This window comes from Vanessa cardui, chromosome 10, assembly GCF_905220365.1.
Source record: "Vanessa cardui chromosome 10, ilVanCard2.1, whole genome shotgun sequence".
Classification (NCBI taxonomy): domain Eukaryota; kingdom Metazoa; phylum Arthropoda; class Insecta; order Lepidoptera; family Nymphalidae; genus Vanessa; species Vanessa cardui.
Window position 1 is genome coordinate 8,384,907 of NC_061132.1, and position 23,328 is coordinate 8,408,234.

General features: G+C 32.1%; 1 protein-coding gene across 3 annotated transcripts; it reads right to left on the minus strand.

The window, feature by feature from the left end:
* Nucleotides 1–377: 377 nt before the first annotated feature.
* LOC124532823 (vanin-like protein 1) lies at nt 378–19,246 on the minus strand. 3 transcript variants are annotated; one of them, XM_047107908.1, is made up of 10 exons: nt 19,117–19,246; nt 11,360–11,476; nt 10,441–10,563; nt 9,214–9,386; nt 8,282–8,496; nt 7,915–8,001; nt 7,641–7,744; nt 7,263–7,457; nt 1,767–1,891; nt 378–1,010 (listed from the first exon to the last, which is right to left on the minus strand). In XM_047107908.1, the coding sequence occupies exons 1-10, from the start codon at nt 19,168–19,170 to the stop codon at nt 563–565; spliced, it is 1,641 nt and encodes a 546-aa protein (XP_046963864.1). In that variant the 5' UTR covers nt 19,171–19,246; the 3' UTR covers nt 378–562. The 3 variants fall into 3 exon arrangements, with proteins under 3 accessions (XP_046963864.1, XP_046963867.1, XP_046963868.1); XM_047107911.1 differs by lacking the exon at nt 19,117–19,246 and adding an exon at nt 12,622–12,809; XM_047107912.1 differs by lacking the exons at nt 378–1,010; nt 1,767–1,891 and adding exons at nt 2,618–3,517; nt 4,184–4,305.
* Nucleotides 19,247–23,328: the final 4,082 nt, after the last annotated feature.

A 23,328-nucleotide genomic window follows, 5' to 3' on the forward strand; every position in this document is an offset into this window, starting at 1 on the left:
GCGTTATAAGCTTATCCTTACTCCTAGTGCATATACAATGATTATCACTGATTTTATCAAAGTGATCAATGTTACTGTGAATATACATAATATTGTTTTAATTATTGCGACGCAATATCTATTCGTCGTAGGGATCACTTACCACAAGTTAACCCATTTGCCAAACCACCTCCTGATGACATAAAAGATGCTTTTATAGAAGTGGTTTTAACAGAATGATCGTTAGAATAGCTGAATTTAAACCTAAGGTCATCTTAGGGTTCAAATCTTGGAGGCCGCAGATTTTTTGTTTGATTTGAATTCATTTTTGAGCAGTGAAGGATACAAAAATATTTACTCATATAACCATAGGAATAATAAAAAAAATATAAACATACTATTTTTATTCAACAACAATTTACTTTTTTAATGCTATATTATTAACAATAATACTTTGAAAATAATAACACAAACAGGAAATAACTCGAGTGTTTGTGCAGTTTAATAAATAAAAATAACTCCTAATAACAGCCAATGATAAAGTAATGCGTATAATTTTATTTAAATACGGCGTAATCTTATATTATTGTCTTAATAGTATCATGATAACTGCTACTAATAATGTTACACTAAAGCTGTTCGTCACGGCTGCCCCGGGGGCACTATCCGCTTCAGTTGTGGTGGGTGGTACTGTTGTATCAGTGCTACTGCCATCGTCATCGCTGTGTTCGACTGGAGGCGCTGCTGATTGACCATCCGTTGTGTATTGTCTGCCCCAGACAGCAAATGTATATAATTCAGCATTGACATTCTTCAAATCCATTTTAATAACAGATACTATGTCAAAGAACTTGATTTTTTCAAACGTGTAGTCATTTGTTTTCAGAGGCATGATGGTCGTGTCTAAGGATATCGGGAAGTAAGCGGCTTCGCTTGCATTCAGTTCCTCGTTGACATTAGGTTCTGGTAAGGTTGCAGTGATACGAAGTTCATCAAAAATGCCTGTTGTGTTTGGTTCGAATGTAGAGAATCTGTAAACATTTTCAGTATTAAATACTGTTATACCAATATTTAGGCATCTTTAGATCTTACTCATCATAAATCAGTCAATAGACGATATTATCGCGTTACCAAATATTGTCGTTAGGATGTTGTAAATTTTCTTATTCTTATTGCCTTTGCTTAGTATCTATTGTATAAGTAGCTAGAAGTCTACGTTAGAGTAGGATCTATACAAGGGGTTATCATCAAATCTACAAATCAGTTAAAAGACGATATCGCGTTATTAGATATCGTTTTTTAGGAAGTAGTATTTTTTTTTTAAATTCCTTGCCTTTGCTTAGTTAGAATCTATTGTATAAGATGTTACAGATAATGTTAGAGTAGGATCTATACCAGACCAATCTGAAGTAATAAATCGGTATTTGATGAATGTAATTAGAATTTAACAACATAACAACAACAACAGCCTATAAATTCCCACTGCTGGGCTAAAGGTCTCCCTTTGAGGAGAAGGTTTGGAACATATTCCAACACGCTGTTCCAATGCGGGTTGGTGGAATACACATGAGGCAGAATTTCTATGAAATTTGTCACATGCAGGTTTCCTCACGATGTTTTCCTTCACCGCTGAGCACGAGATGAATTATAAAGACAAATTAAGCACATGAAACAGCTGTGCTTGCCTGGGTTTGAACCCGCAATCATCGGTTAAGATGCACGCGTTCTGACCACTGGGCCATCTCGACTCTTGAGTCGAGAACAACATAATGATAGATATTTGGTACCTTTTCCCACAAGTGTCAATAGTGGTTCCAGTGCAAGCGAATATGGAACATATTCTCGTTCCACCAGTAGCTACACCGCTATAGCTACGCACACCGCTGAACGCTGCAGCTCTGTACCTATAATTCTAAAAAAAGAAAGTGAATATATACTTAATATATGTTATTACGTCAATTAGATATTACTTATTACGAGAAAAATCTTAATCTGTATAAATGATTACAAATTTATGTATCTGTGACATATAATCTATTATCTAGAGCGTTCAACTTTAGGTAGGTAGGTATAGGAAGGTACCACCTTTGTTTGATAAGACGCGAACTGGAAAGTATTTCGAGAAACTTTGATTTTGGTATTATAAGTGTTGTATAATAACATTGATATTAACCTAAATAAAAATAGGTACGTATTAAATTAAATGACATGAGAACATCTTCGTATGACGCAATTGGAGTGTTTCGATCTAAATTTAGTAGAAAATCTAAACTGCTGAGAAATACCTAACATACGGAGGCGATACCTTTGAAAAAGTTATGAACTGCTGCCAGTTCTTTAAAGACTATTCCTGTAATACTGACTCTTAATAAAGAAAAACTTTTACTGGTAATGATATTGTGTACATGGAACCTATCACAGGAATATCAATTTGTACGTATTGCCCACCAGTATCATATTCAGTGCGTTAGTATCAGAAATGAAGCGTACTGTTTAAGTTAATTAATTGGGATACTATTTGAATAAATAAATAGGTGTATATTATAATTCTCTTACCACCTTATGTGTTCGCCCCCAAATCCGCGGTAAGACCACAATCTCTCGGGCGTAGTAGGTAATAAAATAAATAATTAACATCTTTGTTCTGAATCTTTAATAATCACTAATACAACCTTATAACTAAAATAAAATACACTTGCGAAGTTTTCTTGTTCACATAATAAAAAAAAAACTAAATAATAATATATCACAATTTAAGCGTAATTTCGTTAATATTTTCGCTAAGTATTTTATTCGCTTATACACTAAATTTACTATAATATGAAAGAAAATAATTTTAATTGTGCCATTTAAATCCATACATATAATAAAACTGGAGTGTCTGTTTGTAATATTAAAATAGCCGTTTTATACTCAATGCATGGGTATTTATGTAACACGGTACATATAACAAAATAACATTTTTTACAATTTTTGTCTGTCTGCCTGTTTGTTCCGGCTAATCTCTGGAACGGCTTGATCGATTTTGACGTAACTTTCACTGGCAGATAACTGATATAATAAGGAGTAACTTAGAATATATAATTATTTTTTTGTTAAATTCAAACGGTCGCCAGCACAGCTAGTAAATTATAGAACCTAAATGATATTTTTATCTCCGATATCAAAAATATATTTTTCGACTTCAATGTATCTATTGATATCATCTTTTGATGGATTATATGATACTTTTCCGTCTCTAGTGAAGATTCTTCCCCAAATTCCAAACGACACAAGCTCCCTCTGAGGAGCGTTCAACTTGTATGATATGTGTTCACGACTCCTTTGTTTGGAAACATTATTTCCTTCGGATTTCTTCGGAGTTTCATCCGTGCTATAAGTGAAGTTTGCCGGATTTAATGGAAACTTATTGTTTCTCATTGAAGTAGGGTAGTACATGATATCGTCACATTGTAACGTGCTGTTGTAATGCTTGCTGTACGTCGTCATTTCTATTTCTAATTTCTCAATGACAATATTCTCTTCGGTTTTTTTGAATCTGAAAATTTTAAAACAAAATTAAAAAAAATGTCTACACACATCATCTAAGTCTATGTATATTCCAAGCTCAAGACCACACCTCTTTTCAAGTGTACAGTCGGGGTAAGAAAAGGTTCGTCACCTTATATATACCAAAATATTTGATCATTTGTACCAGTATAGCGATTCTTCAGGGGTCTAATTACGTAAAGACAAAAGGGAAAATTATGGTCATAGCGTTCGCACAGGCGGCCCAATCGCGTGGGCATTAATCGAATGCGTCGAAAAAATAACGAGTGTCGAACGATTTGTTCCACAAAAATGCTTGTATTTTCAGATAGTCGAAAAAAAAGAAGTAGGCGGTAGCGTAATGCCATACTTCTCGGGTGTGGCTTACAGCCCGCCATACCGACGCGAATACATTAATTTTAATAAAACAATTCTACCATATGTACCAGACTAATTTTTGGATAGCTTATCATCGTCGAGTAGCCATTCACGAAAATCACCTTGCCATACTTTTCCGAGATTTACCATTGACCATTTAAAAATTTCAAGTTGGTTAATATTTCTGCCAGTGCCAATGTCTATGAACTTTGATGATCACTTACCAATCGGTAGCCCGTTGGCCAATCTACCTACTAATTCAATAACTTTTATTATATGTTATTATAATAAAACTTACTTGTCCGCGCAGCTTTTCGGATCTTCAGTCTTACAAGCAACTATGAGGCAACCTACAGTGCCAACAGGTCGTTTAGCGTATACGTGTACTCCATCCTGGACAAAAGCTCTATAAAATGGACCCTGAAAAGTGTTTTTTTGCAATTATGGTACATACTCTACATACAAAAATACGAGGGTGGTCTGAAAAGTTTCCGACCTCAACGTGAAGATGGCAACACACATCAATTAAAGTCAGGGAATGTAATTGTGCATCTTTTGACAGCAACACTTCAAAGTTTCAGCCATTTTTGACGCGCGGTTTTTATTTGACAGTCGTTTGAGCAAGTCGATATGAGTATTTTTGAAAAATGGAAAAAATCGAGTATCGAGCTGTCATAAAATATTTGTTTTTGAAAGGGAATACCCCTACGCAAATCAAAGATGAGTTAGATTCTGTGTACGGGGACTCTTCACCGTCATTTACCACAGTAAAATTTTGGGCAGCCGAATTTAAACGTGGCCGTAAGAGCTTGGGAGATGATGAACGTTCGGGACGTCCAAAAACTGTAACTACTGACGATAACATCGCTAAAGTTCACCAAATGGTGTTAGACGACCGCCGAATTAAAGTGAGAGAGATAGCAGAGGCAATGAAAATGTCCAAAGAACGTGTTTGTCACATATTAAATCAAGATTTAGGCATGAGAAAGCTGTCCGCGCGTTGGGTGCCGCGTTTGCTAACGTCAGACCAACGACGTGTTCGAATGAACATTTCCAATGCTCTGTTGGCGCAGTTTAGGCGCAATAAATCCGAGTTTTGGCGCCGACTAATTACCGTAGATGAAACTTGGATATACCACTATACGCCTGAAACAAAAATACAGTCAAAATAGTGGACTGCAAAGGGAGAACCGGCTCCGAAAAAAGCAAAATCTGTTTTTTCGGCTGGGAAAGTGATGGCGACTGTTTTTTGGGATAGCCATGGAGTTATCCAAATCGATTATCTTCAAAAAGGGAAAACCATTATAGGAGCATACTACGCATCATTACTTGACAAGCTGAAGGCAGAAATTGCGGATAAACGGCCGCATTTGCAGAAAAAGAAAATTCTGTTTCACCAAGACAACGCCCCGTCTCACACCTCAACGGTTGCCATGGCGAAAATCCATGAATTACGGTTTGAACTGCTTGACCATCCACCTTACTCACCAGATCTAGCCCCAAGCGACTTTTTTCTGTTCCCTCAATTAAAAACTGCGCTCGGAGGACAAAGATTTTCGTCAAATAAGGAGGTAATCACCTTCGTGAACGATTATTTTGCAGAGAAGAATGCTGAGTACTATTTGGACGGATTAAAGAGATGGGAGCATCGCTGGGAGAAGTGTGTAAAGTTACAAGGAGACTATGTAGAAAAATAAAAATAAATTTTAAGAAAAAAAATCTTGTATCCGTGTTAGGTCGGAAACTTTTCAGACCACCCTCGTACATAACAATTCTAAACTGTTAATAAAACCTCTTTTAAGAATTGGGATGCAGAGACTTAAGCCCATTCCACCATGCTCAATTCTCGGTAACATGCGTATTATATGTTATAAAAACTTAACACATATTAGACGTACTAAAACAAAGATCAAAAGAAAAAATATGTACCAATTTTTATTTTTTTTGTTTTGGAATAAACATAATTATTAGAAATATGAATTTGCCTTTTGTAACTGTTGACGCATCACAAGATAACTAATGACTGAATATTACGGAGTGTTGAACGTTATCTAGACACGCGGTAGCGTGTAACACGATTAACAGCCAAGTTCAAGTAATAGAATGGGTGAGCAGCACTGTGAGTAATATTGCACGAACCATTTGGACTCACTTTTGTCATAACTCAAAAACTATTTTACATATACGTGTCAAATTTGGCTCATATATTGAGATTTATAAGATACGTAAGTACTTCAAATTTAATTACAATAGTTTAATTCAATACACGGTTATTTCGATATTAGCGCCCAAAAACCGACATATTTATCACTGACTGGCCTATAGATTAAAACTATTTCCAACTTACCTGGAACTTGGAAATATTTTTGATAGCTATCCCAGTCCGACCTTAGGCTACAATATATTATGCTAAAATAACTTATTTATTCTATCTTAAGAAGAAATAATATTGTATGTAGTTGTAAATAAATTTTAGGACTGACCATTAAACTTTGCATTTATATCTCATTTCTTTTGTCTTTGAAGTCAACGACCAAGGCCCATATCATAATATTGAACTTGGCTTTCATTTCAAATTTGTGTTTTTGATGGGATTATTAGTACAAAAGGAATTGGAAAGAGAGTGTATTTACATATTATTGGATATTGATTCAAACACACTTTAATAATAATCAAATTATGCATAAATACTTATTAAGTTTACTTACCTTTGATTGTCCGAGGTTAATAAAGGTTTAAAGCGTCACTACTATCATGCACTACACTTTACTACATTTAATGTTAGTTACAAGGTTAGGTTAAAGTTCTTTATGATAAATAAATATAATTTAAACACATGCAAATAAAACGTGATAAAAAAAACAACATGTGATCTTATAAAGCTTCTTATAGCTCTGACTAATTATTTATTTGCGAAATTGCAACATCATATAACTAAAATTGAAATGGTTAATAAAATATGATAATTCCATTTTTAATTTTGACCAAATCGATTGAAACATTGACGAGAATATCATTTTATTGTAGCGTGTGTTATTCGTATTTTCATAGATAATATTTTTTATCGCTACAGTAAATACGAAAAGGTCGTATGTTCATTTATTTAGTGCATTAGAAAATTTTGTTACTTGATCTTCAATGCGTCGAATAATGTCTATTTACTTTTGATAATAAAATATAAGTGTTAATATCATAACATTTTTTACCTTTGCTCCTTTACAATATTGTCAATTTGTATGATAAAAATATTTGCGTAGTTTAAATTCCGAAGTTATAATAACTCTAAATTTAATAGAAATTCTATTAACGCTATAATATATTCAAGCAGGTGCAATAGAAATAGAAGCAGATAAAAATGGTTCTCGAAACAAACTTACTGTTGCTCCATCTCTTTTGCGCAGTTTTACGCGGAAGTGACACAGGACATCTTTATCGAAGAGTGTAAAGTCTTCTTCTGCCTCTTCCCTCAGCAACCTCGTCACGTGAGAAGGCAAAGATGGATCCGTGATTAGAGTCAAGTTATCGTGGTTGGATGGGTCATCGTAAATTGGACCTGGATATGTACCCTCAACCTTAAATACAAAAAATATTGTATTGAATCATTTCTTAATTAATATTATTATTTCCGTCACTAAACAGTTAGAATAGAAAAATTGGCAATCAATATTCAATAAGTAAGTGTAATGCTGCTAAATTGAATAAAGAGATTTGATTTGATTAAATTTTATTTAAAATTAACACCAGTTTAAAATTACCTGTCCAGGAACTTTAGGTACTTTAGATACCAGCAACCTTGTGGTCGGGACTCCTGGCATAATACTTATTAGGGCACCAGCGTTTCCGGAATAGATACCTGACCCTGTAATACAAATGCTCATGAGATCATCAAGCATGTTTAAATGAAATCTATTTAAGTGATATTTTCTAAACAAACATTAAACAAATTTGTTGTACCATAATCTGGACTATATGAGCTCGAACATTTTGAAATATTTTAGGAGAATAATTTTGTAGTAAAAGGAATCTCACCTGCACTACCAATGCCTACATTGTTAGCTCCAGACGCAAGGAAATTTATATTCATGGAATGTGCGTATGCCTGTTGAATTTGAACAGCTGAAATAAAAATTATCACGATTTATAATGTACGTAAACAATACATTTGGAACATTTAATAACAATATAGCATGACATAATATAATAAGCCTACAATTCTAACGACGAAGAGCAATACTTTGTATTGTATTCCAGTTTGAAAAGGGAGCCAGTGTAACTATAGGCACAAGCAGCATCTTAGTCCTCAATGTTGACGTATTAGCGAAGAATGTGTCTTGCTATTTCATTGTAAATTTGGCGCATTACTGAGTCTTCTTAGCTAGAAAATCACACGTCTTACCAGTTAAATAAGGCATTTCCGAGAACCACATCGTCGTAAACACGACATCCGTGATGTTTCTCTTCTCGACCACTTGCACAGCTGGCACTTGGAACATGAGATCGAAGCATATGAAGTGGCCGAATGTTACACCGAAATCCGTCTCAAATATTCCCAAGTCCGGCGTCAGTGCAGGCGTTCGTGTCGCTTCACCAAACAGATTGATCTTACGATATCTGTAATTTTAAAAAAGTAACTTTCAGTTAACTAACACTTAATATTACTCACTATATTGAATGTGTCGAAAGTTTTCAAAATGCTTCTGTTGTGAAATTTAAGAAAATGGTTAAGGAACGCTTGTTTGCAAAAGATTACTACACAATTAGTGAGCTTATGATTGATGGCACGCCTTCGCAATGAAACGATCGCCTCCTGGCTATTTCTATGCATATTGAAGTTATAAAATTTGAGAATAATTTGAGCAAAAAAAAATAGACAGGCTGAATTTTTTTTCGTCAGTTCTTCTCAGGTCAGGGTGTTTCCTTTTCCGAACCAATGATAGTGCTTAATCTGACTATCAATAAATAAGTATAATGCTTCTATATTGAATAAATGAATTTGAGTTTGAGTTGTATTACGTTTAATTATAAGATACTAGTTGATCATGTGGCTTTACCTGCACGAACTTTATAAAGTTAGTATTCATAGTTTATAGAATAGCTATAGTACAAAACTGTCACCTCCAATTTAATGGGAAAAATTCAAATAAATCTATGTCCCTCTCAAGAACTCAATAATCTCATACCAAATTTCATCTAATTCTGTTTCTTTAGCTAAATATGTTCCAAAGCTTCTCCTCAAAGGGAGAGGAGGCCTAAACTCAGCGGTGGGAAATTTACAGGTTTGAAAAGTTAATAGACAAAGTTATTGTTGCAATTATAATATTAGTATACCTGTCAATTACAGCTCCATTTCTGTCGAAAACTACGTTAGTGTTGAACAAAAACACCTGCCGGTCCGGACAAAACTCCGCGGTGGCATCGTCAGTGCAATTAAGTACCTCTTGTACGTTGATAACCACGTAGATCTGGTTTTGTCTAGCTGCTGATGATATGGAAACCAGGACCTGAGGATATGATCACGAAGCTTGAAATAATTCAACTAGAATAAACATGGATAGTGTTGTGGATATAAATGATAACTAATAATAAAGTATGAAAGCTAACCTAAAATTTGCCATCGCACAATTCATAACAGCCCGACTATGACATAGATAAACGCATGGTCATTTCTTGAGAGCTGAGATGGCCCAGTGGTTCTTAACTGATGATTTCGGGTTCAAACCCAAGCAAACACCACTATATATGTGTACTTAATTTGTGTTTATAATTCATCTCGTGCTCAGCGGTGCAGGAAAACATCGTGAAGAAACCCACATGTATCTAATTTCATCGAAATGCTGCCACATATGCATTCCACCAACACGCATTGGAACAGCGTGGTGGAATATGTTCCAAACCCTAATGGAAGAGGAGACCATCAGTGGGAAATTTACGGGCTGTTACTTTTTACTTTATGGTCATTTCTTATGCGCTTCCTACAGGACAGTGAACTGGCAGAAATCGTCGCGTAACGAAATGACTTCACTTCACCTTAGGTCACATTTTCTTCTATAACTCTATATGTTACAGGCTTTTTTACAATATTATTTATTTCTGTTATTTAATACATGATATATAGCAAAAGAAAGTTCGTTCCAACATCGTGTGCAACGACTCTATTTTTATGTATTATTTAATAAGAGTGCAATAAAAACTTGGTAGAAAAATTCTTGTGACCATTACAATAACCAGCTACGACGATATGATTGTGTTTTTAAAGTGGATGAGATTAGTTTATCACGAATGTTTACTGAGGTGATTCGTACTTGAAAGTTGCAAAACTGGTTTCTAACATTTATTGCACTTGAATTTTCTTAACTGACTAATTATCTCGATTGATTGTTATTAGAAATCAAATCTCCAAGTACTACTTAATGGTACTCGATGATATTCAGAGGAATTGACTTTAATATTTTCTAAATGAACCATATATTATTTTACCCTCAGTCTACACTGAGGTTACTACTCCAATGATAATATTAATAGGGGTAAACTTATGCCATGTGTGTTATATCTTACCTCATGATACATTTCAGGTTGTAACGCTGGAATAGGGTACTCCTTTAGTGTGCCATTGATCGGTACACTCACACTTTCTCTCCTTGTAAGCGTCATTTCAGGGAACACCACGATATCCGCACCCTACAATAACAAGATACAAAATTATCTTTTTAAATTATAGCGTCCATAAATCTTCCGAATCATGATAAGGATGTTAACTATATATCATATGGATTTAATATTGCAGGAAGTGGACATTTATTTATTTATTCATATATACACAAACAGAATACAATCAGACACATGCATAAAAATTATGGACTTACAATATTTTTATCTAGAATACATTCCAAAGCTAATTCCTCCCGTGTACATACTCGATGTTCACGGGATGCTCATAACAAATTATTAATAGGTCTCAACATTGAAATAAATTAATGTAATGTCATTACATAGTATAAAACAAAGTCAGGTAACTCTATATATGCTTAGATCTTTAAAATTACGCAACGGATTTTGGTGCGGATTTTTTTTAAAACATCGAGAGGAAGGTTTCTGTATAATATCATACAAGGATATATATTAAAGAAACACTGATACTTTTAGAAGTTCCTAATGCAACAAGATATATGAAAGTTATGTATCTGGGTCGCTAACACTTAAATTATCTAAATAGCATTGAATATTGATTACTATAAAGCATGTTGATTGGAATACAGTACTGCAATTCGAGGTCATAGGTTTCTTTGTTTGGTAATGAGGAGATGGTAGTTGCTATGCTGTGTTAGGACAGCTGTATAAAATGCTTCCCGTTTTATAAAGAAGTCAATAACAGATTCTTCCTGACTTTAAAAAGAGGTTCCTATTCTAACTATCTTACAAAAGACCTAGATGATGACTTTGTTTCTAAAAATTATCAAACGATGGATATTATTACCTGGTCACTGGCATTTTGAATGAGTTCAATGTAATTTTGCAAATTGATGGATGTGTTGGACTGCACTTGATACTCGACCACCGCTGCCGTGTAACTGGTATCCTCAGGAGTTGAGCGCTGCAAGCAATAAAATGGAATTATGAAACAATATACCGATTCACGTCGAAAAAATTTGTTCATTCAGTGGCATTTACGGTGGCTGATAAAGAGCGTCTCCGAGGGATACATAGGACGGATTCGAGGCCGGATTTCGGAAGCTATGTTAAACCGTGTCTCTCAAATGCTAATATTTTGTTAATGTCTTGCAATATTTTGGGTTGAATAACTATCCTATCGTATTATGAGAGGCAATCAAGAAACAGAATACGTACACATATATGGGCACTACAAATATTATGTGCACTGTATCTCTTGCGTTTAGCTAGTAATACCCGCTTGAAAATAATAACAGCGATTGAAATTCGCTTACAATTTTTTTAATTTTCAATGATTTACTAGAATTTATTTTTAAGGACATTATTTCTTAATGAAAAGGAAAGGAACTCCAGACAAAACAAATGATTTTGTAATATGATATATATTATTGAGTGTTCACACTATTAAAAATTTCACTTTATAAATGGAAATTTTTTTGCAAAATGTATCCATGAATTAAACATTTTGAAAATTTTTAACATTTAATAAACCAAAAGCGTGTTTAAAGTGTCCTAATAATGGAATGGAAAACAAACACAAAAAGATTTTGCTTGTCTTTGCATTTATTTTTTATAATGAATGCATATAAAAAAAATTTAAATACAAAAATATCAAAAACAAAATATAATACGCAAGAATTGTTTTGCTGACCTTCCATTATGATCAATATTTGTATCGTATCCTGCGTTCGATTGTTTACAGTGTTATCGTAGCTCATATAACAGGAACTTTAATTTAATCAATACATACCTAGTAGGTAGGAAAAATTAAAATTTAATTTAATTATCTTTGTTTGAAAATCTGAATGTATTTAGGCCGCAAATACATTAACAATGAATCACTTGTTATTGAATAAAAAAAAAATGAGAGTAAATAATTCTTTGTTCAGAACAAATATATGATTCGAAAGTGCTTTTGTTTCAATTAAATTTAAAAGGAATTATTGAAAATTATTTCGATAAATTTGAATGACGTATTTGGAACACTTAAATAGCCAAAACATGATGTATCAATGTAAACAACATTATAAAAATACCGGCCAATTACTATATATAGCTTGATCTTACCTGATCCGAAGATGAGACACAAAGAAAAGCAATTAACAGACTCCAAAACATTTTAATATATTAACGTCACACAACAAAGATAATCATTCGGTCAAAAATTATTAAATCTAAAATAGTCGAAACGTTTTACATATTGTTTATTCTTGGCTCAGAACACGTCTGCGTTCCCAGCAAGTCAATACAACACTGGTTCTGATTATGTATGCGACGCCGTGTCGTATATCCGTTATACATAATGTACACAACTATGTATTCGCTTCTCAGATGTTAAATATTCACTTCAACGCGTTCATAGTATTTATATACCAAGTATACACAAAAATATAAACAATGATGTCACATTGAGAAGTTCTAAATTAGAAGCATATGCATTCATTCATTTTAAAACGATAATAAAATTAAATTTAAATTTAAATAGAGAATTGAATAATATATATTTTTGCAAGTTTTTAAAATGTTACCTTCTAATCTTTTAAATTTTGAATTTGATTGAAATATATTCTATTTTATTAAATTTATCAGCGATTTGGCGTACCTTTATAATAATCCTAAATATTTTATACTTAATTATACTAAATCTAAATCCTTAATTAAATTATACGTTTGTGGCATTTATACAAGGAATTCAGATACTATTAAGAAATACTTAAATATTTATTTTGAGAGGATTGCTTATTTACAAACTCTCCGAGTGTAGAGTTGTTAGTGAAAGCATTTACGTCAGAAATATATGTTAATATAAAACCGGAATGACTCTAGATAAAATGAAAAAAAAATAAACTACCAGTATGCCAGGTGCTGCGAAACAATAAACTATTAGGTAGGTTACGAATTAATTTATTTAGTTACTTTTTACATGATAGGTCTCCGAAAATAATACCAAACATAGTTCTACTACTACCTAAATATAAACTTATTTGATTTTGGAAATATTTTAGTTTTATTTATAGAGGAAGGTCGTATCAAAGGCATGTTTTTCTCTTGGTTTCGAGACATCTGATCTCGTCTGATCTCTCTCATCTGATTACGAGATAATATGACTTATATTTATGCTTGCAAACATTTAGGATATTTTAAGATAACAATAAGAAAACGCCGATTTTTGACTTCACTTTAGTTGATATTACTTATCTAGACGACGGTTTCCTGACCTACAGAGAATTAGTTAAAATAGATTGAATGCTTTAGGATATTAAAGCCAGAATATTTTTTTCCAATTCATACATTTTTTTTCCATAAAGTAGCCTACTCGTAAATCTGCTAAATGGACAAGAAATGCACTGTTCATTATGATTATGAACAGGAGTTTTTTTTTTTTTTGTTCAGGAACGGTGTATTTTTACAGCTCTTCATATGACAACAAAATGTCTTGCGAACGATTTTATAAACCAATCTTCTGATGCTGCATATAAAAATAAGTGTACAAAAGAAATACGTCATGCAAGCTATATTGTTACACCAACATCTGTGATAACACCGTTCAGCACCTGGCTTGTTGTCATCACGCAAACTGTTTTGACTCCAGGTGGCAACACTGCGAAAAGTTTGTGAATAAATAATGTGTCTAAAAAATACTCCTATGTGAATCCCATATTGCAATAAAATAAACAATAGTAAGAGAAGTACTGTGCAAAAGCTGATTTTCAATATTATATTTACATAAAAGTATTTTTTTTAATGATTTAGGGGACTAACGGGCAAATACGCAACCTGATGGTAAGTTGTCACCACCACTGATAGACATCAGAGCCATAAGCCATTCTTAAATCACTAACGCACTAACCTTTAGAGCTAAGATTTTATGTCCGAATATAAAATTGTTTTTTTTTAATGTTATTTGAAATATTGGCTAGTGATGAGCTCATGCCGAGGAATTAAGAGCTATCTAGGTTTTGATAAACTTTATACAAATATTCAATACTATATTTGTTGTTTTTTTTTTATTGACAATTCTAATAAATATATATATATTAGAATTAACTTCATGTCCTTAAATATTATAAATAAAATTTGCCGGTGTCAGTCACGGTGCCCTTGCCCCAACAATCGAAAGAAAGAAGCGATACGAGTCCCTTGATTGATCCAGTATATTATTGTAAAAAAGGTAATTTGTAAAAAACATATTTGTTAAAGTATTCTCGTATTGTTTTTTGATAGATATACTATAGGGTTTTCTTGGCTGACACCGACTCCAAATATAGCAATAATTATAACTACATTATATAATCATTCAATCATTCAATCATTCATCAGTAAATCGACTTTTACGTAGTCTAATATTTTTCATTTCATTTTACTTAGGAGGACTCTAAAAATATGTTCAATACGCAATTATATTTATTTCTTTTTAGTACATATTCATTAAGATAGTGTTTTGTTTGAAGTCGGTTTTTCTTTTTGTTAAAATTTTATTTATTTTTTGATTTTAAGTGAAGCTGATGTAGACTAACTATTTTTACTTAATATGGATAGATTAAGCGTGTCGTTTATATTAATCAGAAACTACTTCGGGGTCAATTTCAAAAGAAACATTCGAATAAAATAGACTGTCGAAAATGCGGCTTTAATACGTCATGCGGCATAAACTACAAGGTACCCTCGAAAGAGCTGTAATCGACATCGGTAAAAAAACTTTGCAAAAGAGCTAATATATGTCGTACATCATATGGCATCACATCATATGCACAAAATTTGATTAAAGACAGTAAGAAATTCTGCCCCAAAACGAACCCTAACTGTAAGCCGTTTAGGAGTTCCATCACTACATAGTATAAACAAAGTCACTTTCTCTGTCCCTATATCTTTAAAACTACGCAACAGATTTTGATGCGGTTTTTTTTAATAGATAGTTTAATTCAAGGAGAAGGTTTTTGTATATAATACATGAACAATATAGTAAAGAAACACAGACAATTTTAGAAATTTGCAATGTGATATCGTAAATAAACAAATTCTGTAGTATATTTATTAGTATCAGTATTGCACCCGTGCGAAGCCGGGGTGGGTAGCTAGTTGATTATAATATTCGACTATGATAATTACATAAACATACCCACATTACGGGAGGTGACTTAAATATCCAAATAACCTATAAATAAAAGATTCGACCGAGTATCGCTAACGTGCTACTCAGAATAGTTCCATTTCCTTCCGTTCCGTTACTTTGTCATGGATGCTATGCTCATAACCTTACCAAACTTTCACCAAACTACCCTTGAAGTATATAGTTTATAATATAAAAAGAATCATCAAAATTGGTTTACGTGATTTTCAGTTATTCAGCTATTTGTCGCGCATATACATAATGCAAATTTAAGACTTATGTCGTTTTCATACAGATACCATCATCGGAAAAAAATAAAATTAAAATGGGACCCCACGGGAAGCACTACCTTTCAAACAAAAAAAAAATATCAAAATCGGTCCACCCAGTGAAAAGTTATGAGGTAACAAACATAAAAAAAATACAGACGAATTGATAACCTCCTCCTTTTTGAAGTCGGTTGAAAAATAGTGAGTGTATAAATCTTAAACGCATGGAATGGTGGCCCTCCTGTTCAGTCAGGCAAAAAGAGGAGGAATGTATAACAATATTTAATAAAGCTGTTTGCACAACATGCATCATTGTCATGATTGTTCAGGAAATACTTTTATATGAGGTTATAAAATCGAACTGTAAAGCTTATTAAACCCTATATCCAATATAACATGGATTAAACTAAATTATAATATGTATCTTCACTTTAATTTGACCTATTTGTTTTTTTCACTGTCTATAAATTATTCATCATCAATAAGATTCAGATCTAAGAGATATTTTGTTTTGTGTTGTTAAATAATAATTCAAAGGTTATAAATTGCATTTGAACGTCCAGCGGCTTTAATTGATATGAGACTCAATTCCTTTATTTTGGATCATTCCCAAAGATAAACGGCATTTTTATACAGTTGATAATTCGACCCCGAAATATTTGGACAACTCTTGAACTGTATAAATTGATTTTTCTAAAAGTATTTCCCCCAAATATTTATATATATTTTTATAAAATTTTCAACGTTTATTGACCGCCTAAGTGGGTCTATGTGTTCCACTGACATTACTCTCAAAAAATTCCGATACATTTAATCACAAAAAGTTGGGTAATTTCCTTCAATGACTTATTATAACAATTTATATGTGTACATATACATAAAATAAATACAACAAGTGACAATGGTAGGGGTGAAAGTGACAATAGTAGCGGTGACCGGTGTTTACGCAGCAAACGTACGAGAAAGGAGGTAGTCCGATATGGACACTTCTTACATTATCGACATCTACCAGCAAACTTCAGTCTCGTGTTTAAGACATTCGTAGATAATGTCGAAATATCGAGCTCCAACAGATAAAAATAAAAAACGTCGTAAATATCCCGTAGTTAATAACAGTAATAATTTATATGTGGCACAAATGACGACTTATTTAAATAACTACATTTGTAAGCAAAAATTAAATAACAGCTAATTCACGAGAAAGGTAAAAATCATCAGGATTTAAATATAAAAATATTGGCAGCGACGGCTAAGTTAAGCAATTATTATATAAATCAATTGTTTTAAATTTAAATTTATTATTACAAATATAAAATAAATTGCAATAAAACTGTACTTTGGATTCTCAATTCCATAACTCAAGAAAGCAAATTTGACACCACCGAATAAAGTGAAGTTTAGAGCCAATGGCTTAAGACCTGTATAGATTTACAACAAGATAAAATTATCTTCCAGATTCGGGGCCGCAAAAGAGTTTGACAGAAAACGCCTTAACTTAAAAAAATATATACCTATGTTTTTTTTCTATATCATGAATAGTTAAGGAGCTTACGAGAAAAAACTCTGTATCATTTTTCTCATACCTGCGTCTAAAGCGAATGTTGAGAATCTTGTACTTTTGTATTTTATTATTATTTAAAAGACATTAAATATTATTATTTTTTCACGCAAACAACTCAACTGTTTTATTTCTGCGTTTTTAATTTATTATAGCATACTTAAAAAAATGTGATCGTTTTTATACATTTAGTTGCCTATAAGATTTTCCTCGTATACGGATAACTTTGACGACCAGGCCTTGAGGAAGATGTGAACAGTTTATTTTATTTGAGAACGCTTTACAAATTTTAAGCGTTGTATTGAATATAAATACTACCGGAAACGATAGGAAGTTATGAAGCGGTAGACTTCGATTGGTTCAATAAATATCCTATTATTAATAAATAAATCATTTCTTGGTGGTAGAATTTTATGCAAGCCCGTCTGGGTAGGTACCACCCACTCATCAGATATTCTACCGCTAAACAAGAGTACGCAGTATTGTTGTGTTCCGGTTTGAAGGGTAAGTGAGCGACAGTACGTAGCGTAGCGACACGGGTAGTGTAACTACAGGCACAAAGGACGTAACATCATAGTTCCTAAGGTTGGTGGTATTTTGACGATGTAAGGAATAGTTAATATTTCTTACAGCGTCATTGTCTATGGGTGATGGAGACCACTTACCATCAGGTGGCCCATGTGCTCGTCCGCCAACTTATACCATAAAAAAAAAAAAAAGAGATGAGCTGGACTTTCATTCCCCTTGATATGAAAACATTAGCAAATCACTTTGCCCAATTGTCGCTACCTCCCGAACTATAACACAAAGGCTACATTCAAACTTTTATTCTATTTAAAAAATTCAACAAATTATACGATTGGTGTTAATTTTATCATTTAATTTAGATAAGATTTAAGTCATGTTATCTCGAAAATTTATAACGGTATTTAAATAACTTATACAATGAAAGATATATATACAAACATTAATCCGACATAATTTTTTATAAAGAATTTAAACATTTTAATCTTAATCTACATACGTTTAAGGAAGTAAGTGACATACTATATTTAAATCGGAAGAATAAAAATTCCATCAAAGATACGATCGTGATACCTATGGACTAATCAGGATGGCGTATTGAAGACTGCCCGGTCAGGCACAGCTTCCCTAGAACTTTTTTAATAATGTAATAAATTGTGTAATTCATCTCTACCAAACATATAATTCCTAATTACAAGTATAAACTGAGAGAATACCCACGTGACGATTTTAAATAGTATAATCGTACTGTCGTGCAAAATAAAATCCAGTCAAAATTATTTTTATTTTGCAAATTATAGTATATTAAAATTATATATTTTATTGCACACCACTAGATACCACCACCACTAGATACACCACTGGATGCTTAGGTATTTCTTTAAACTAAAACCCAAAAAGGAAACTTGGAAGGTGGTGCCAAATAAAACGTAATATAAAATAAATTATAATATACTACTACATCTGTATGTTAAATATGTTATATATATTATACTTTATAATCATATTGTATCTATACAAATTTATTTGAGAATTAAATTCCCTGTTATATTTAAAGGCAAATTTATGAAACGAGCAATGATATTGATATAATTAATTACCTGAGTGGAAAATCCTATTAAACACATTAATATGAGTATATTTATTCGCGCCATTATTTAATATGAGGAAAACGGCGAATCGACTCGATTTTCGCTATCACTGACACAAACTGGCTCGCATTCAATGTCTAGTCCTATATATATGTACGTTATACAAGAGAAGGAGTTTATTTCCAATATCTTATCTTAGTATAAGTACGTAAAACTGACAACAAACATTTTCCTTTTTTTTTGTCTCGAAATGTTTTGGGTATAATTATATTATAAAGTCTATTTATATATTAATACGTGAAGTAAAAACTTTGTACGTATTTTCTCAAAAATACGAGACTGGAGTAGGAATTTGACACAATTTAAGTATATAAGGAAAATTAATGCTGAAAAATAATGTTTTTATAAATTATATGCATTAGAAATCCATTGAATTTACAAAACTTACATTATAAACTACCATACTCGTACCATTAATTAACATGGTTACTATGTAAAATGTAACTATCTAATGTTTACATATATTTATACCTATTATGTAAATGTATTCCGTATATTTGTAATTATTTAGCTCAAAACTTTATCTATGAAATACATTTAAAAATAAAATATGGTATATATATAAGTAATATTACTTATATTATGCATTATTTAGAAATAACATAATTATATGTACCTTTTATTTCTATTTATATACCATAATTTACATTAATTTATTATTGTTTTCGTTTTTGGTGTTGTGGAAACTGCACACGATCTCTAAGGGGACATCCCGTATCCATGAGCAATGTAGTTCATTTGTATACCTAATTCATTACTTGTATGGTTCATCAACGAATGCACAGGAATATAGTACTTAAATCGACCCAATTAAATTCCATTTTAGCATGACACCAAATCACTCATTTAAATAAAAATTGAGGTGAAAGCTTGGTTTTCATAACAATTCTTCATTAATAAAGACTTTTCAACCGAAGGAGGAGGTTATCAATTCGTCTGTATTTTTTTTTCTATCACCGTAAATGAAACCGGTATCGAAATGCGTTTATTTTATGCTACTGCCCGACAAGTTGACATTTCATTACATTGTATAAACTGCTAAACGATAAATAGGTTATAGCGATATATCTAAAACAAAGATCCAGACTTAAATACTGAGTGAACTCCAATGATATTTCATGTATGTAATTATTTCTCTTCGAATTACAAAATAAATATGGAATTCACATGAATTAAAGATTATTCGTTTTTAATCCATGCTGTATAAGTCCATTCATCATTTTTACAATCATTATAAATATCTATATACATACATACAACATATAACCACTCATTTATTACGTCAGACTATTTTCAATAATTTTTGTACCCTGTTTAATGTTTATTACGTAAGAATTAAAAGAAAAAAATGAATAAAAATTTGGTTTATTTAAATGTGGTTTTTATTGCTTCACTTAATTGTTAAATGACAATTCAAAAGTGCTTGTAAAAGCCCACTTGAATAAAGTTTATTTTGATTTTTTGATTTTATTAATACATATTTTTTAAATTGTTTATTTGTAATTTCAAAGGCTCTAAAGGTACGTTACGTACGCGGTTTCTCACGATTTTTCAAATAATTTTAACTCGACACTCTTTTTTAATTTTACGTATAGAAACTCCTTCCCAGAGCCTTGTAAGAAAACAAGACATCGACCACCATATATACTGCATTTATTCATAAAATTAATGTACGTTAAAAAAAACAATGTTTTAATAAGGACAAAGGTTTTGCGAATGTTACGCAGTCATCGTAAAAGATAACATTAATATGTTAATATATAATCTATATGCCATCTTATACAACAACACGACAGCCACCATCTCGTACGATAAAGATAAAACCGAATTATACGTGTCAAATGTATAGATTCATTATTTAGATAAGATATTATCATATAATCCCCATTTTTGTTCCTCTATATTAACCGAATTATTTCCGAAACGAGAGACTCTACACTGATTCTCCCAACGCCGATAAGCTCATTAAGAAAAATCCTGTATGATCCTATTAAATAAAAAATAAAAATAGCTTATAAATTATAAGGAAAATCTAAATTGTCAACTTTATCGCAATACGGATAAAGATGAAATTGATTTAAAAGGATATTCGTCGTGATAGATTTTATCTGAATCATAACAATTGCGATAAGAGAGGTTTAATAGCTATAGTTCATGAATCGTTTGAGATAGCTCATCGTCGACGGCAATCTGACGTTTATAGATAATTTATAAATAATCCTCTTGTTCCTAAGTGTTTTCGTTCATAACTTTCGAACGATAGATTCATTTCTAACTTATTGCGCACCGATAAGGGTTTGACGATTCCGCCGACACGAATGTGCATTTCTTTAATAACACACACAGTTACGTTAAAGAGATCTCAAAGGTCATTAAAATTTTAATCTCAAACAAATGTAATAATATAATTCCGTTATCTTAATCGCATTTAATATATCGTCGATCTGAAATTGTTTGAAATGGAAATATTGTGTGAGTAATACTTGCCTCTTTAAAAGTAAGTACATCATTCTCTTTAATTATTAAGTACGTACTTGACAAGCTAAATAATTAAAAGTTAGTTTATTTGTCATAAGTAAGTAATCTATACATATGTATAATAAAATTGGAGTGTCTGATTGTAATATTAAATTAAATGATTTCTACTGAATGTAATATAACATTTTTTCGATATTTGTCGGTCTGTGTATCTGTCTGTTTATTTCGGCTAATCTCTGGAACTGCTAGACCGATTCACTGGCTTAAAGTTAACTGCTAATGTTATAAGAAATATGGCTACAATAATAACGGTTTTGTTAAATTAAAACGCGCACAAAACTGCGGGCAGGAATAGCCAGAATTAAACCCGACATAATATTATTTATTAAAGCTTGACAAATGTCGTATATATGTAAGAAGCTACGTCAGAGGGTCCTTTGCGAGCGGTGATCTTTAGTCATGGTCCTTCTTATTTTATCAATAACTTATACTGGTTACGTAATGTAATAATTGTTAATTCGAGAGCTGTGTAGGCTTTAATAAGTTTAATATTAGGAATAGTGATAATGTTTAGATAACGGTGATTTTGTTATTCTTTATAAGATTTTAAATTAACATGATTATTTTTATTATTAAAGTTATTAATTTCGGGATATTTACCATGTTTTTTTTTAACAAGACATTCGTAGATAATGTCGAAATATCGAGCTCTACCGAACAAAAATAAAAACATGGTAAATATCCCGAAATTAATAACTTTGTTATTCTTAATTATAAGGTTATATTAGTTGAGTGTTGTTTATTTATTTTTTAATTTATCCAAATTTTAGTTTTTAATAATATGTGTCGCAGGAAATTTATAATTATTTCACCAAGTGGTTAAGTATCAAGTACGCCATTTTAATTAACTGTCCATCGTTTTTGTACGTAAGAGAAAATCTTTAACTTCGTTTGTTATTTAGCAATTACTAGTACTTTTATAGAATATTGCATATGCAAAAAGCAAGTGACCAAAGTCGTATGATGTCTTAACACAGTGCAAGTGGAATTGCCTGGCTCTACAGTTTTCTTCACTTTATTGTTATTGACGACCTCCATGGTCAGGGCCGTATTTAGGGGAGGGCAACCGGGGCAACTGCCCTGGGGCCTCCACATGAGAGGGGGCCTCCACGTGAGAGGGGGCCTCCACGTGAGAGGGGGCCACAGTTTTCTGAAAGTTAACAAATACTGAGATATAGTCAAATTATAATAATGTTACTATTTAATATTTTAAAAGTTACCGATACAAATACGAAACAATTCATAGCTTACTGATTAAAATAAAAAAAAAATAATAATTAATTCATCATAATATAATTATTAGCGTGTTTGTGGCCCCGGGGCCTCCACACCTTTAAATCCGACTCTGTCCATGGTCGAGTGGTGTGTACTCCGGTTTTAATGGGTACGCCACTCCGAGGTCCCGGGTTCGATTCCCGACTGAGTCAATGTAGATTAAAATTAGTTTTCTATGTTTTCTTGGGTCTGGGTGTTTGTGGTACCTTCGTTACTTCTGATTTTCCGTAACATAAATGCTTTTGCTACTTAAATTGGGATCAGAGCAATGTACGTGATGTTGTCTCATATTTATTTATTTAATATTTAGTAAGAAATTATTTAAAATTCTTTATATAGCCCTTTCAA

Bases quoted from the DNA above. Each gene is read 5' to 3' on its own strand.
- LOC124532823 (XM_047107908.1), bottom strand. From the start codon at position 19,170: ATGGCGCGAATAAATATACTCATATTAATGTGTTTAATAGGATTTTCC. The intron at 10,564-11,359 runs GTAATAATATCC...TTGTTATTGTAG, and splicing joins TTCAAAATGCCAGTGACCAG to GGTGCGGATATCGTGGTGTT. The intron at 1,892-7,262 runs GTAAGTTTGTTT...TTCTTTTTTTAG, and splicing joins GCAAAAGAGATGGAGCAACA to AATTATAGGTACAGAGCTGC.